Source organism: Marmota marmota, unplaced genomic scaffold (genome assembly GCF_001458135.2).
Source record: "Marmota marmota marmota unplaced genomic scaffold, marMar, whole genome shotgun sequence".
Taxonomy (NCBI): Eukaryota; Metazoa; Chordata; class Mammalia; order Rodentia; family Sciuridae; genus Marmota; species Marmota marmota.
This window is the reverse complement of record NW_026000223.1, coordinates 8,928,979-8,944,416: the sequence shown is the minus strand read 5'-3', so window position 1 is coordinate 8,944,416 and position 15,438 is coordinate 8,928,979. Positions and strand designations below refer to the sequence as shown.

Below are 15,438 nucleotides of genomic sequence, written 5' to 3'. Positions count from 1 at the left end.
CAACATGTATCTTTTAACTCACGTACCTACTGAGGTATGTATGAGTGCTTCCTCCTGATTTGAATCTAAAAAAAAAATGGAAATAATGTCTTAGTTAGTACTAAGAAAGCTCACCAACTTTGTGAATAAAAGTCAGACTATTTTATAATCAGTATTTTGTCTTTTACAAGACTAATAACAATAAATAAAATGATGTCCAAAGATCACTGAAAACAAGATGCAAATCACATTTTTATTTGTGCATATATTCATCCACAAAGAGTGCAAATTTCAAGTCTTGCAATGAGGAAAGCACCAAGAAACCAAAGGTATGCTTTTCCTCATATTTTGTTTTGTTTTGTTTTGTTTCCAGCAGAGCAGGAAATCTAACCCAGGGCCTGGAGGATGCTAACCAAGCACACCCCAGGCCCTTTCCTTATCACTTCTAAATACATTCTATACATTTGATCCTGAATGTCTGATTCTGACCTTAATGTCCCAACTTTAACCTTTTATTCATTTTTAAAGAATTGATAACATTTTTAAAATTAAAACCTATACTATTTCTGGACAATCTGGTAGAGTTGGTTGGCAAAGCCTTTTCCCCTTTCCAATCCTCATATACAGAAGTGTTGAGAAAGCGCACACATATATACATACAAACTTAATACATAACTGAGGTTAACAACAGAGCAAGACTTCACCTGTGTCAATAAAAATGATAAAACAGAGCTTACAGGTAACTAGTAGCTAAGGTTGAGTGATTACAGAAATATCTAATCCAGTTATACATTTTAGGACTAGAGATTGGATAGCCCTGTTGAGAACTTGAGGTCCCAGGCCTTTGTAAGGTGGAGAAGCTGTTATTTAAACCCTTTAATTTCTCCTGACAGCCAGGAAAGGCCATGTCACCCATGAAATAGAAATAATAAAAATTCTGACCAGTGGCCTTGGGAATGTAACAGGAAAATGTGCATACAATGGAAATTTTCCATACAATGGAAAAATGCACCAATAAGAGAAATGGGAATCTCTTTTTCTTTTCTTTTTTTTTCAAATTTGCTCTTTTTTATTGGTTCTTGTTTAGTTATATATGTAGCAGAATCCATTTTGATATAATTATGCAAGCATGGAATATATCTTATTCTAGTTAGAGTCCCATTCTTATAGATGTACACGGTGGTGGGATTGACTGTGTTGTTTTCATATATGTGATTGGGAAAACCATGTCAGATTCATTCCACTGTCGTTCCTTTGCTTATCCCCCCTCCCTTCCCTCTATTCTCCATTGTCTAATCTACTCTTCTTCCCATCCTCCCCTCTCCACCCCCTTATTGTGGGTTAGCTTCCATCTATCAGAAAAAAAACATTTTACCTTTGGTATTTGGGTACCAGCTTACTTCACTTAGCAAGATAGTCTCTGGATCCTTCCATTTGCTGGCAAATATCATAAAGTCATTCTTCTTTATGGCTAAGTAATACTACATTGTGTATATATACCACAGTGAGAAATGGGAATCTCAAGCCTACAAAAAGTACAATTTCAGGCCCCCAGATCAAAATCTTACAAATTCTTAAACCCTGGGCATAGCAATTATTTTAAATATTTTTGCCTTAAGAAAAGCAAAAATAAAATAACCTACATCTATTTTTCTACAACACAACTATATAATTTCATACTACTATATGATTTATATACCACTTGGAGTTAATAACACCAGAGAAAAACAATGAATTCATATACTATGATCTACAAATGATTTTTTTAAAAATTCATACAAAAGCATATGTAATCGCCATAGAGATCTTTAAGTCCTTAAGTCTAATCCTTAAGTCTAGCACAGTGTAGAGATGGAAGACTTGGAAAAATAAAAGTGATCTGAGAAAATCTTTATGAGACAGAGATTTTAAATAACCTGTTAAAGTGAACTTACAAACCATAAAGGCATACACTTCCATCTATCGCCAAGATGAAGAAAAAGACTATATTTACCCTCCTGCCTGAAACAACTGAAAATCCATACAAAACATATGAAAGAAGGATTTTCAGACATTAGATATGATACAATGCAGTATGGTGAACTTTGAGGGAAGAAAAGAAAATGAGCCCTACTAATGACCCTTTTACTGCTGGGCAATATCCATGTCATAGTGCACTTCAAGGGACATTCCCAGGCAAGTTCCCACCAGTCTCACTAGGTTAAAGTGACAGAATGCTGAGTATATGAAGGCCAAGAAAGCTGAAGACCACAGGGAAAGAATATTAGAGTAGAAAGGGGATGGAGAACCACTTTCATCTGTCTAATTGCTCTGGCCAGTGTTTCAAGAACTATGTTGAATAGAAGTGGTGACAGCATCCCTGTATTGTTCCAGTTTTTAGAGGGAATGCCTTCAATTTTTCTCCATTTAGAATGATGTTGTTGGCTCTTTCTTTAGAAGTTAAACATACACCTTCCATATTACCCAGCCATTCTACTCCTGGGTATCAACCAACAGAGAGAAAGTGCATGTCCATGTACAGACTCATACCTGAATGTTCTAAGTGGCTTCTTTTTTTCAGCTAAAACTATAAATAACTGAAATATCCATCAAGGATAGTTCTTGACATCATAATGGCCATATATTAGAAGCCCACAGTTATATCATACTTATTGCAAAGCTTTCAGAATTTTCTCTATGATCAAGAAGCAAACAAGAATAATTATTGTCTTCACTGCTATTCAAAATAGTACTAGAAAGACTACCCTAATGAATTAGAAAAAAAAAAAAGAAAGAGCATCCAAATTGCAAAGAAACAAGGAAAATTGTCTGTTTGTAAATGACATAATCTTACATATGAAAGTTCCTAAAACTCCACTCCAAAACTGTTAGAAATAATAAACAAATTAAAGTTGGATATAAAATCAACATACAAAAATCAGTTTTATTTCTATATATAATAAACTCTCTGAAAAAGAAATTTAAGAAAACAATTCCATTTACAACATCAATAAAAATAAAACAATTGATGAAAGAAATTGAAGACAAATAAACTGCAAGGTAGGCTGTATTCATGGATTAGAATAATCAATATTATTAAAATGACCACACTACCAAAAGCTATCTGACATTTGACTTCACAATAATTTGTTGGATATGACACCAAAAGCCTGGGCAATAAGGCAAAAATAAAGTGGAACTTAAAAAAAATCTGCATAGAAAACAAAACAATCAACAAATTAAAATGTAATATATGGAAAGGGTTCAAATATTGGAAGAGGGGTTAATTCCAAAAAAATATAAGGAACAAAGTATTTAAGTAGACTCTTCTTCCCTAAAGAAGATATACAAATGGCCAACAGATATATTAAAAAGTGCTTAATAACAGTAAAAATTTTGGAAATGAAAATCAAAGCTTAATGAGATACCACCTCACATCTTTTAGGATGACTACTATCAGAGAAAGAGAGGAGAGAGAGAAAAAAATCAGAAAGAGAATAAATATGATTGTTGGCAAGAACTAGAGAAAATGGAACACATGTGAGCTATAGGTGAGAATGTAAATTGGTGCAGCTGCTATGGAAAACCACAGGTTGATCAGATCAGAAGATTAGACATAAGACTACCATGTCCTCCTGTAATCCCACTTCTGTGCATACATCCGAAGGAAATGATGGCCTCAAAGAGATACATATACTCTCATGTTTACTGTAATATTATTCACATCCAAGATGCCCTGTTTAGTTACTCATCCAGTTAATGCTAAACACATCAGCTGTGCATTTGGAACACACCTGAACTTGGGGCACCCTCTAGTGATGAAACAGCAACAATAGCAGAATCACAGCAACTGTGGATTCACAGTGCCATCTAGTGCTGAATAATAGAGGCATCTGCAAACTCAGAAAATAAATTTTGGGGGAAGTAAGGTACAAAGCCACATTACAAAAAAACTGGAATAAATATCTAATGATTCAATGTACAAACGACAACACATACCAAAAAAAGGGTTATTATTTTAAGGAAACTCAAGGATTTTAATACAATTCAATACTCTAACAGAGAAATCTTAACAAGAGATGAAAGCAATTTTAAAAATCAAACAGAAAGCTAAAAACATAAACTAAGCAAAATTTAAAATATGATAGAAGCATGATATCAGAGTAGATCAAACAGAAGGAAGAATTAGGGTGCTCAAAAAACAGCCTTTTTGAAAAATACTTAGTAGGAAAAGAAAAAAAGAAAGAAGATGAATAAAGAAAGATACAGAAACTTTGGGACATCATTAAGAGCAAATGTTTAACTATTTGGCATTCCAGAGGTACTTGAGAATGTTGAAGGAATAATAAAAGAAAACTTGAAGAAATAATAAGAAAAAACTCACACACAGAAGAAATTATATATCAAGATACAGGAAAGTCAAAAGTCACCAGTTTGATTCTCAACCAAACCTACTCCAAGGCACACTATAATCAAGCTTTCAAAGGTTAAAGATGGAGGAAACATTCCAAAGGCAGCAAGACAGAGAACACAACACATAGAGGTGTCCCAATTCACCTGCTAGCAGACTTCTTTGCAGAAACTTCACAAGCCAGAAGAAAAAATGGAATGAGATTTCACAGAACCACAGAGTTAAAACTGTACCCATCAAAGCTATCCTTTAGAAATGAAGGAGATGTAAAGACATCCTCAGACAGACCTTAGAAAATGTATCTCCATTAAACCTTTCCACAAAAAAAAATGCTAAGAGAAGTTCTTCAAACTTTAAGAGAAAGATGTTAATGAGTAAGAAGTATACACATATAAAATACACTGGTAAGAGTAACCACACAGACAAATTCAGAATGCTGTGAAATTATAAATGTAAGATATAAACTATTTATACCTTTGGAATGAAAACTATGAAAAATTTAAAAATAATAACTACATTAATATTTTAAGAGATAGGCAAAATCAAAGTTTATAAACTGGGACATCAGAAATTCCAAATATGTGGAGGAATGGGATAGAAGGATACATCTTTATTAGTTTATTTTCTTTCTTTTTGTGTTTCTTAATTTTATGGTCATGTTATGTGGCTATTTTTAATTTTTAAAAACAATTATGGTGTATAGTATACTTGAAACTTACTGAGAGTAGATCTTAAGTGTTCCCCCCATAAACACAGAAAAAGGGGTAAATAGATGAGGTGATGGATGTTTNGGGGATAGTAGAGGATAGGAAAGGCAGCAGAATACAACAGATACTAGTATGGCAATATGTAAGTCAATGGATGTGTAACTGATGTGATTCTGCAATCTGTATACGGGGTAAAAATGGGAGTTCATAACCCACTTGAATCAAAGTGTGAAATATGATATATCAAGAACTATGTAATGTTTTGAACAACCAACAATAAAAAAAATAAAAAATAATAAAATAAAAAAAATAAAAATAAAAAAAAAACCCTTGTACTTATTGCATGTATCAAAATTTTTCATGGAAAGAAAATAAATTTAATATAACTATGGCATGTGTATAGTTTTCATAAAATATGAACTATTATTAGAAAATTTTAAATATTTAATAACATAATAGATATTTTAATTAAAATATATTACTTTAATGGAATGTAATAAAAATCCATAGTTAATTATTTTAGAATATAATAACCAGAGGAATAAAGATATATTCTTAACTCAATTACTTGTAGAAATCTCAACTTCACTAAGTTGTAGTTTTCTGACCTAAATATAATACTTTTTTCTTAAAAAACAAAAAAAAGAGCAAAGTTATTTTAGCATACATAAGTAGCATTTAAGTTTGCTTCCAAAGTAAAAATGAGAATATTTGTGAAAATTATTACCTTTTAAACATTAAATCACAGTACAACTCCCTACAAAGAAATACTTTCACAAAACCTCTTCCAAAGCCAGAAATTTGTTTTAAACGTTTAATGTATTGAGACTTCTCTCTAGTCCTTGGCAATGAAGGTATGTATAACAACTCCTTTTTGTTTTTCTTCTCCAAATAATTAGTTTACTTAGCACTAATTAGCAAATGAAAACTTAAAACTCAATAAAATATTGATTAAACTAATAAATAAGACTATATAGTTTTGAAAATTATGTTAAATCATTTACCCTCTCAGTATCACAATGAGCACCACTTCTGACTTCAAATGGGTCTTTTGCTGTATCACCAGTGTCCACAGATATACATACACTCTGTCGTACAAAAGCATAAATCACAGAAGCATTGTCTCGATGGTAAGGAGTGTGAAAAGGATAAGTACAAATTAATCTTCCACATATGAGATTCCTGCAAACATAGTAAAATGATATGCTTATTAGGCATTAGCCATTAATTAGAAATTCTTTGGATTGGCTTTCTTTAATTAAAAAAAATGGCTATGGCAATGTGCTTAAAGAAAATTTAATGGGCTGGTATTTAGAAAGTTAAAAAAGTATAAATCCATTGATCTGAACTTATCTATCATGGGTCCTAATGGTAGTTAATTCACTGTGTCTAATGTGCATTTACTGTCAAACAATCAATTCACTGCAACATTTTCTATCCCTGTGTAGAGGGATAGAGTGGTAAGTAACTGTTACCTCTACATTTAAGAACCTCTTATTCTGATAGCAAATGTGATACAAATATCATTGAATCTTCTACAAATAAAACAAATGCATATAGAAATTTAATATAAGAATCATTCTCACTTAGCAGTTATGGAAAAATTCATAAGAAATATGCCATCTGGGATGAATAAGTTATTTCTAAACAAAAGTAACAGCATAAGCAAATCAAGGAAACATAAAACTAATGTTTACTAATTTACAAATTCTATGTCTTAGGAATATGCTTTGCTACCTACTACAACTATGTACAGTATCTGGCACATAGTATGCACCTAATAAATATTTTGTTAAAATAAACTCATGACCAAAACATCAAAGAGCTAGATCTTCAGAATCAGGAGAAACTGAACTTAATTTAGCAGTCTTCATTTTGGGAAAGCAAACAAGTGAATGGGGATGCTATTTTTATGAAAAAAAAGATGAGTAAGTCTGCAGAGGAAAGGTACAATGAGTATAATGAATTTTGATTTTATATTATATTTAGGAGCTTAGTGATCATCCACATATAATGTTTTAAAAGTTACATGAAATTTTAGCCTGTAGAACAAGATCGATATCAGGCCTGGAGATTTGAGGTTGAGGAGAAATAAAAACAAAAAAGGAAATTTATAGAATATAAAATGTCATTAATATTTGTACAGCATACCTCCATCCACAGAACTTAAATTTTCGGTTTTGAAGACCACAGTTCCCAAACCTATCTGTTTGACCTTGTATTTCTTCATAACACGCAAATGGAGCATTTTTTGAACCTATCAAGTGAGAAATATATTTGGTTTGAAACATATTTGTTTTTCACTTCCTCCATGTCCTCATATAGAATATATTTTATTTGGGTTTTTTCCTCCATTATTATCTAGTTCACAAGTTTTCCTAGTGAGGTTTCAGGGAAAGAGAAAGGAGTACAGTGAAAAGCAATGTTTATGGTTACTACTCCTTTTGATTCATTCATTCATTTATATCACAAAACATTATACAGGGGAAGAAAGAGTTACCAAGAGTTTTGTTGAAAAAAAAAGACAATAGAGAGATAATACAAAAAAAAAACTATACTTTTTCTGCATTATTAGTGAGAAGTAATAAAGAGTCAGGTTCATAACAAATAAATGAGGTTTTTTTCAATTAGAAATTACTTTACTGTATTTTCAAGTAGTCTAAACTGAAGATACCAAAATACCAGCCTATATATTAACCTATTTTTCCTTCATTATTTTGTTGGGTTTTTATTCCTGCATTAAAAAAAAATATCAGAGACCTAGCAGCTTAAAACAATATCCATTTACTTTGCTTATTGTGGTACCAGGAAATGAATCCAAGGCCTTGCATATGTTAGGCAAGCAATTTACTACATCCTCATCTCTAATACTCATTTATTTATTCTAATTAGTTATATATGACAGCAGAATGCTTTAGGAGCCCAAAAGATCATGGCTAACATTGATGAACTGTTCAAGCAAGTGCCTAACATGTGACCTAGGATGTACCTAGTAGAATGTAAGTGAAACAGGCACAAAGAAGATTGTACCAAGATGATTCAAGTCAGAAACAATGAAGGGGAAACAAATAATAGCAACAAACAAAGCCATCAATATATAGCATTAAAATAAATACCTCATGCCTACTATGACAGCTACAACACTAATTCTCATAAAATGAGAAATGATGGAGTCAGCAACTTCCAGGAGCAATTAATAATAATAATAACTGTAAATTAGATTGACTTACTCTCCTTTGAGTCTGGCATCTCACATGATCAACTGAAGACGGTCAGGAAACTGAACAGGTGGGTATGAATACACTCTGAGACTAAACCTAGAAAGGCTGTATTCATGGGCAACAGAATGTGTGGAAGATTGACTCCTCCACCCCTTGAGTAAAATTCCTGGGAGGCTCCTGAGATCAAGACTCTTAGCAGAGATCAGCATCTGCCTGGCACTAGGAAAGTGTTGATACCACCCAACAGATCTACTAAGGCCTGATTATACCTACCTAAAACCCAGATGACAGAATTTCCCTCACAGAACTCTGAAACAGTCCCACCCAGGAGTGCATCAATCTGTTCTGTGAAGACAAAACTCCAACTAACAGTACTTCCTATTCCATCCTACCTTTTACTGGTGAGAAGGAAAGCTGAGAGCTATTTCAATCAGCTTCAGTTTTAGACCACTCCAACTGGCAGCTCAGGGAGCAACACAAAAGAAGGAGTCAACAATCCCCAGTCCTAGAAGATAAACTGTCCCCCTCTCCCAGCCCCTCCCCCTCTATCATTGTCTGTCTCTCTCTCTCTCTCTCTCTCTCTCTCTCTCTCTCTCTCTCTCTCTCGCCCAAGAAGAAATAGAAGGAAGGACAGTTGGGCATAGACAGTGACTTTCCATTCTCATCAACTGTTTTGAACATTTCAGTGGAGACGATTCTTCAATGTTTCATTAAGAATCTTTTTACCATGGACCTGAACAGAGATCAGGAAATAGAAGGGGATTAAGGGAGAGAGAGGTGGGATGGAAATGGGGAAGAACAGTGTAATAAGTTTCACCAAACTTTCCTATATACACATAGGAATATACCACAGTGACTCTCACCTTCATGTATATGCACAAGGCACCAATTTTAAAATAATAATAATAAATAAATACAAGAAAAATCAATAAAGGAAAGGGAACAGAGAAGACAAAAGGTGAGGAAAAGGAGAGGTACTGGGGACTATACTAGAGTAAATTATATTCCATTCTTATATAATTATGTCACAATGAACCCCTAAGATTATGTATAACTAAAATGAACTAAAAAGTAAAATAAAATGGAATAATTTTTCCCTTTTTTCTTTCATTTTTTTCTTTCCCTTTTTCATGTATGTGTGTGTGTGTGTGTGTGTGTGTGCGTGTGTTTTCTTCCTGTGCTGTTTGGTTCTGGATATTTATATATATATATATATATATTTCTATTTTCTCCTTCATAGCATTTTTTTAAAATGACAGTTATTTTTCCTTGCCTTGTTTTTGAAGTTTGCAGGTTTGGGTTGGTTTATTTTGGCTTTGTTCTATTTTTGTTTGTTTGCTGTGTTTTTCTTTCTCTCCTTTGTCCACTTAACACCATATTCTCCTCTTCTATCTTTCTCTCTCCCTTTACTTTGTTTTACCTATCTTTTCTCCTCTTCCTTTCTAATCATGACTTACCGTATCTCTGCATCCTCACTATATTCACATTTTGAAATTCTAAATTCTATTCTTGGGAACAGATGGGAGTTGGAGCTGCATGGTGCTCGACGCAGAACACAGAAGATTTGTTTGCAAGTCACCAGACCGAGCTCTGGACAAAGCACAAGGTCACCCCAGCACCCCCCACCTTACCAAACACCCTACACAGAAAACAGACGGAATCCATCTTGGAAAACCTTACTCGCCATCAATTGGTGGGCATGGCTACTGGGGCAGTTCTGTGGCTGATCAGGTACCTGGTTTCCAACTCCCCCACCCCAAGATGTGATAACTCAAAATTTTTCTCACAAGCTTTTGGGGAGTGTAGCTATCAACGAAGAACAGCAACTGTACAGGCACCTGGTTTCTACCTCAGACACTAAGAGTAGGGAGGCTCCAGGTGGAAGCTTAAGTCCTCTCACACTGGCTACCTCCACCACCCTGAGCACAGAGACTCAAGCCAGGAATAGACAACTCCACCTACGGGAAGAAAAGAAAACAGAGTTCTGAGAGTTTTTTTTTTTTTTTTTTGCTTTCTTTTCTTCTCTCTCTCTTCTTATCCATTTTCCTTTACCCTTCCCCCTCTGGTCCTCAAAACATCAACATATGTGAAACCAAGAACTTTGCATGAAATAGGACTTTAACAAATGAATCACCAGAATAATATAATATAGAGGAACTGCATATGCCCCACCTCCCCCCCTTTTTTTCTTCTTATTTTCTTTCTCCCTCTCTCTTTTTTTCTTTCTTTCCTTGTTATTTTTTTCCTTCTTCCTCCTTTTATTCCACTTTAAACCCCCTAACTTTTATTATTTATACATAGGGTAATTTTCTAAATACCGATAGGAGTTTGAATTTATACATTCTTCTGTAAATTACCCCTGTCTATTCAATAGAGCTCTCCTCCAAAGTTGCTAAGTTAGATTAACCCCATACCCTTACTCCTTTCCCCCTGAACATAACATCCTATACCTGACCCTCAGTACTCTATACGCCACCAGAAATGGAATGCCTTTTATGAAACTAATGACTATATTTTAAATAATAATTGAAGCCAACATCTGTAGACATAGAGTCTAACTATAAGTGTATTAATAATGGAAACTTGCACATAGAGGGTGTCCTATTGATATTGGGAACTGTTAACATTGTCTTTCTCCATAAAAGAGAGATTTTGGAACTATACAAGAGCAATATAAATATATAGGGGAAAATCATTAACACAACAGTTACACAAAGCTGGAAAGAAACGTGAGCAGTATGAAAAGACAAGGAAAGAAAGGACCGCAAACAATGCAGGACAAGGCACATTAGAAGAGGTAACATCTGCAGCAGAAGGAATGTCAGATAAAGATTTCAGGATATACATGCTTCAGATGATCTGGAGTCTCAAGGAAGACATTATACAGCAAATTCAGACAATGAAAGATCACTTTGATAATGAACTACATAAACAAATCCAAGAAGCAAAAGATCAAATCTATAAGGAGATAGAGATTATACAAAAAACAAACAGAAATCCTGGAAATGAAGGAAATAATAAACCAAATTATAAACTCAAATGAGAGTATCACCAGCAGAGTAGAACACTTAGAAAATAGAACAGCAGACAACGAAGACAAAGTATATCATCTCAAAAAGAATGTAGACAGCTCAGTGAGACTGATAAGAAACCACAACAGAACATCCAAGAAATATAGGATAGCATAAAGAGACCAAATTTAAGAGTTATTGGGATACAGGAAGGCATAGAGGTCCAAACCAAAGGAATGAGCAATCTGTTCAATGAAATAATATTAGAAAACTTCCCAGACTTGAAAAATGAAACAGAAATCCAAATCCCAGAAGCCTACAATGTGCCAAATGTGCAAAATCACAAGAGATCTACACCAAGACACATTTTAATGAAGATGCCCAACATACAGAATAAGGAGAGAATTTTAAAAGTGACAAGAGAAAGGAAGCAGATTACATTTAGGGGTAAACCAATCAGGTTAACGGCTGATCTTTCAACACAGACCCTGAAAGCTAGAAGATCCTGGAACAACATATTTCAAATGCTGAAAGATAATGAGTTCCAACCAAGAATCTTGTATCCAGCAAAATTAAGCTTCAGGATTGAAGATGAAATAAAAACCTTCCACAATAAACAAAAGTTAAAAGAATTTGCAGTAGAAAACCAGCACTGCAAAACATCCTTGGCAAAACATTACATGAAGAGGAAATTAAAAATAACAATGAAAACCAATAGTGGGAGATAGTACAGTAAAGGAAAAACTAATCAAAGGGGAAAAACAAATCATGTTAAATAACAAAAATAAACAAATATGGCTGGAAGTACAAACCATATCTCAATAGTAACCCTAAATGTTAATGGCTTAAACTCACCAATCAAAAGACATAGGCTAGTAGACTGGATTTTAAAAAAAGATCCAACAATTTGCTGCCTACAAGAGACTCATCTTGAAGTCTCACCTTGAAGTCATACACAGACTGAAGGTGAAAGGTTGGGAAAAATCATACCACTCATATGGACCTCAGAAGCAAGCAGGAGTGTCCATACTCATATAAAATAAAATAGACTTCAAACCAAAGTTAATCAAAAGGGATAAAGAAGGACACTACATACTGCTCAAGGGAACAATACACCAACAAGACATAACAATCATTAATATATATGCCCCAAATAATGGTGTAGCTATGTTCATCAAAAACATCAGCTATGTTTAAGAGTCAAATATACCACAACACAATAATCATGAGTGATTTTAACACACCTCTCTCACCACTAGACATATCTTCCAAACAAAAGTTGAATAAAGAAATTATAGAACTCAATAACACAATTAATAACTTAGACTTAATAGATGTATATAGAATATACCACCCAACATCAAGTGGATACACTTTTTTCTCAGCAGCACATGGATCCTTCTCAAAAATAGACCATATATTATGTCACAGGGCAACTCTTAGCAAATACAAAGGAGTAAAGATACTACCATGCATTTTATCTGATCATAATGAATGAAATTGGAAATCAATGATAAAATAAGGGAGAAAAACTCCTACATCACATGGAGAATGAACAATATGCTACTGAATGAACAATGGGTTACAGAAGACATCAAAGAGGAAATTAAAAAATTCTTGGAGGTAAATGAAAACTCAGACACAACATATCGAAATCTCTGGGACACTATGAAATCAGTACTAAGAGGAAAATTCATTTCATGAAGTTCATTTCTTAAAGGAAGAAAAAGCCAACAAATAAATGACCTCACACTATATCTCAAAGCCCTAGAAAAAGAAGAATAAATCAGAAATAATTAAAATCAGAGCTGAAATCAATGAAATCGAAACAAAAACAATTGAAAAAATAGACAAAACTAAAAGTTGGTTCTTTGAAAAAATAAATAAGATTGACAGACCCTTAGCCATGCTAATGAAGAGAAGAAGAGAGACAAACCAAATTACTAGCATACGGGATGAAAAAGGTAATTTCACAACAGACACTACAGAAATACAGAAGATAATTAGAAATTATTTTGAAAACTTAAACTCTAATAAAATAGAAGACAGTGAAGGCATCGATAAATTCCTTAAGTCATATGATCTGCCCAGATTGCGTCAGGAAGATATACACAACTTAAACAGACCAATATCAAGTGAGGAAATAGAAGAAGCCATCAAAAGATTACCAACCAAGAAAAGCCCAGGACGGGATGCGTTCTACAAGACCTTTAAAGAACACCTAATACCAATATTCTTCAATCTCTTTCAGGAAATAGAAAAAGAGGGAGTACTTCCAAGTTCATTCCACAAGGCCAACATCACCCTGATCCCAAAACCAGACAAAGACACTTCAAAGAAAGAAAATTTCAGACCAATATCTCTAATGAATATAGATGCAAAAATCCTCAATAAAAATCTGGCAAGTCGGATACAAAAACCTATCAAAAAGATCGTGCACCATGATCAAGTGAGATTCATCCCCGGGATGCAAGGCTGGTTCAATATATGGAAGTCAATAAATATAATTTACCACATCAATATACTTAAAGATAAGAACCATATGATCATCTCGATAGATGCAAAAAAAGCATTCGACAAAATATAGCATCCCTTTCTGTTCAAAACACTAGAAAAACTAGGGATAACAGGAACTTACCTCAACATTGTAAAAGATATCTACGCTAAGCCTCAGGCCAGCATCATTCTAAATGGAGAAAAATTGAAGGCATTCCCTCTAAAATCTGGAAGTGCCCTCTCTCACCACTTCTATTCAACATAGTTCTGGAAGCACTAGCCAGAGGAATTAGACAGATGAAAGAATTTAAATGTATAACTATAGGAAAAGAAGAACTTAAACTAGCACTATTTGCGGTGACATGATCCTATACCTAGCAGACCCAAAAGGTTCTACCAAGAAACTTCTAGAACTAGTAAATGAATTCAGCAAAGTGGCAGTATATAAAATCAACACCCATAAATTAAAGGCATTCCTATATATCAGTGACAAATCCTCTGAAATGGAAATGAGAAAAACTACCCCATTCATAATATCCTCAAAAAAAATAAAATACTTGGGAATCAACTTAACAAAAGAGGTGAAAGATCTATACGATGAAAACTATAGAACCCTAAAGCAAGAAATAGAAGAAGACCTTAGAAGATGGAAAGATATACCTTGCTCATGGATAGGCAGAATTAATATTATTAAAATGGCCATATTACCAAAAGCACTTTACAGATTCAATGCAAAATCCCAATGGCATTCCTCACAGAAATAGAAAAACCAATTATGAAATTCATCTGGCAAAATAAGAGCCCCAGAATAGCTAAAGCAACTTTAAACAGGAGGAATGAAACAGGTGGTATTGCTATACCAGATCTTAAACTATACTACAGAGCAATAGTAACAAAAACAGCATGGTATTGGCACCAAAACAGGATGGTAGACCAATGTTACAGAATAGAGGACACATAGACCAACCCACAAAATTACTACTACCTTATATTAGACAAAGGTGCTAAAAGCATGCAATGGAGAAAGGATAGCATCTTCAACAAATGGTGGTGGGAAAACTGGAAATCCATATGCAAGAAAATGAAATTGAATCCCTTTCTCTCACCATGCACAAAAGTTAACTCAAAATGGATCAAGAATCTAGGAATCAAATCAGAGACTCTGTGTCTAATAGAAGAAAAAGTTGGCCCTAATCTCCATCACGTGGAGTCAGGCCCCAAATTCCTTAATAAGACACCTATAGCACAAGAATTAAAACCAAGAATCAACAAATGAATTCAAACTAAAAGTTTTTTCTCAGCAAGAGAAATAATATGTGAGGTGAATAGGAAGCCTACATCCTGGGAACAAATTCTTACCCCTCACACATCAAATAGAGCTCTAATCTCTAGGGTGTACAAAGAACTCAAAAAGTTAAATAACAACAACAACAACAAAAAAACCCGATTAACCCAATCAACAGATGGGCCAAGGACCTGAACAGACACTTCTCAGAGTAGGATATACAATTAATCAACAAATACACGAAAAAATGCTCACCATCTCTAGCAATCAGAGAAATGCAAATTAAAACTACTCTAAGATACCATGTCACTCCAGTAAGAATGGCAGCCATTATGAAGTCAAACAACAA

At 33.9% G+C, this 15,438-nt stretch overlaps 1 protein-coding gene across 1 annotated transcript in view; it reads right to left on the bottom strand.

The window, feature by feature from the left end:
* The window catches only part of LOC107155345 (disintegrin and metalloproteinase domain-containing protein 32-like), a 179,536-nt gene that overhangs the window by 47,557 nt on the left and 116,541 nt on the right, over positions 1-15,438 (bottom strand). The window contains exons 15-16 of the mRNA XM_048792765.1: positions 7,228-7,333; positions 6,081-6,258 (exon numbers count right to left, since the gene is read on the bottom strand). Coding sequence (XP_048648722.1) covers positions 6,081-6,258; positions 7,228-7,333 — 284 coding nt within the window. The remainder of the gene's footprint in view (positions 1-6,080; positions 6,259-7,227; positions 7,334-15,438) is intronic.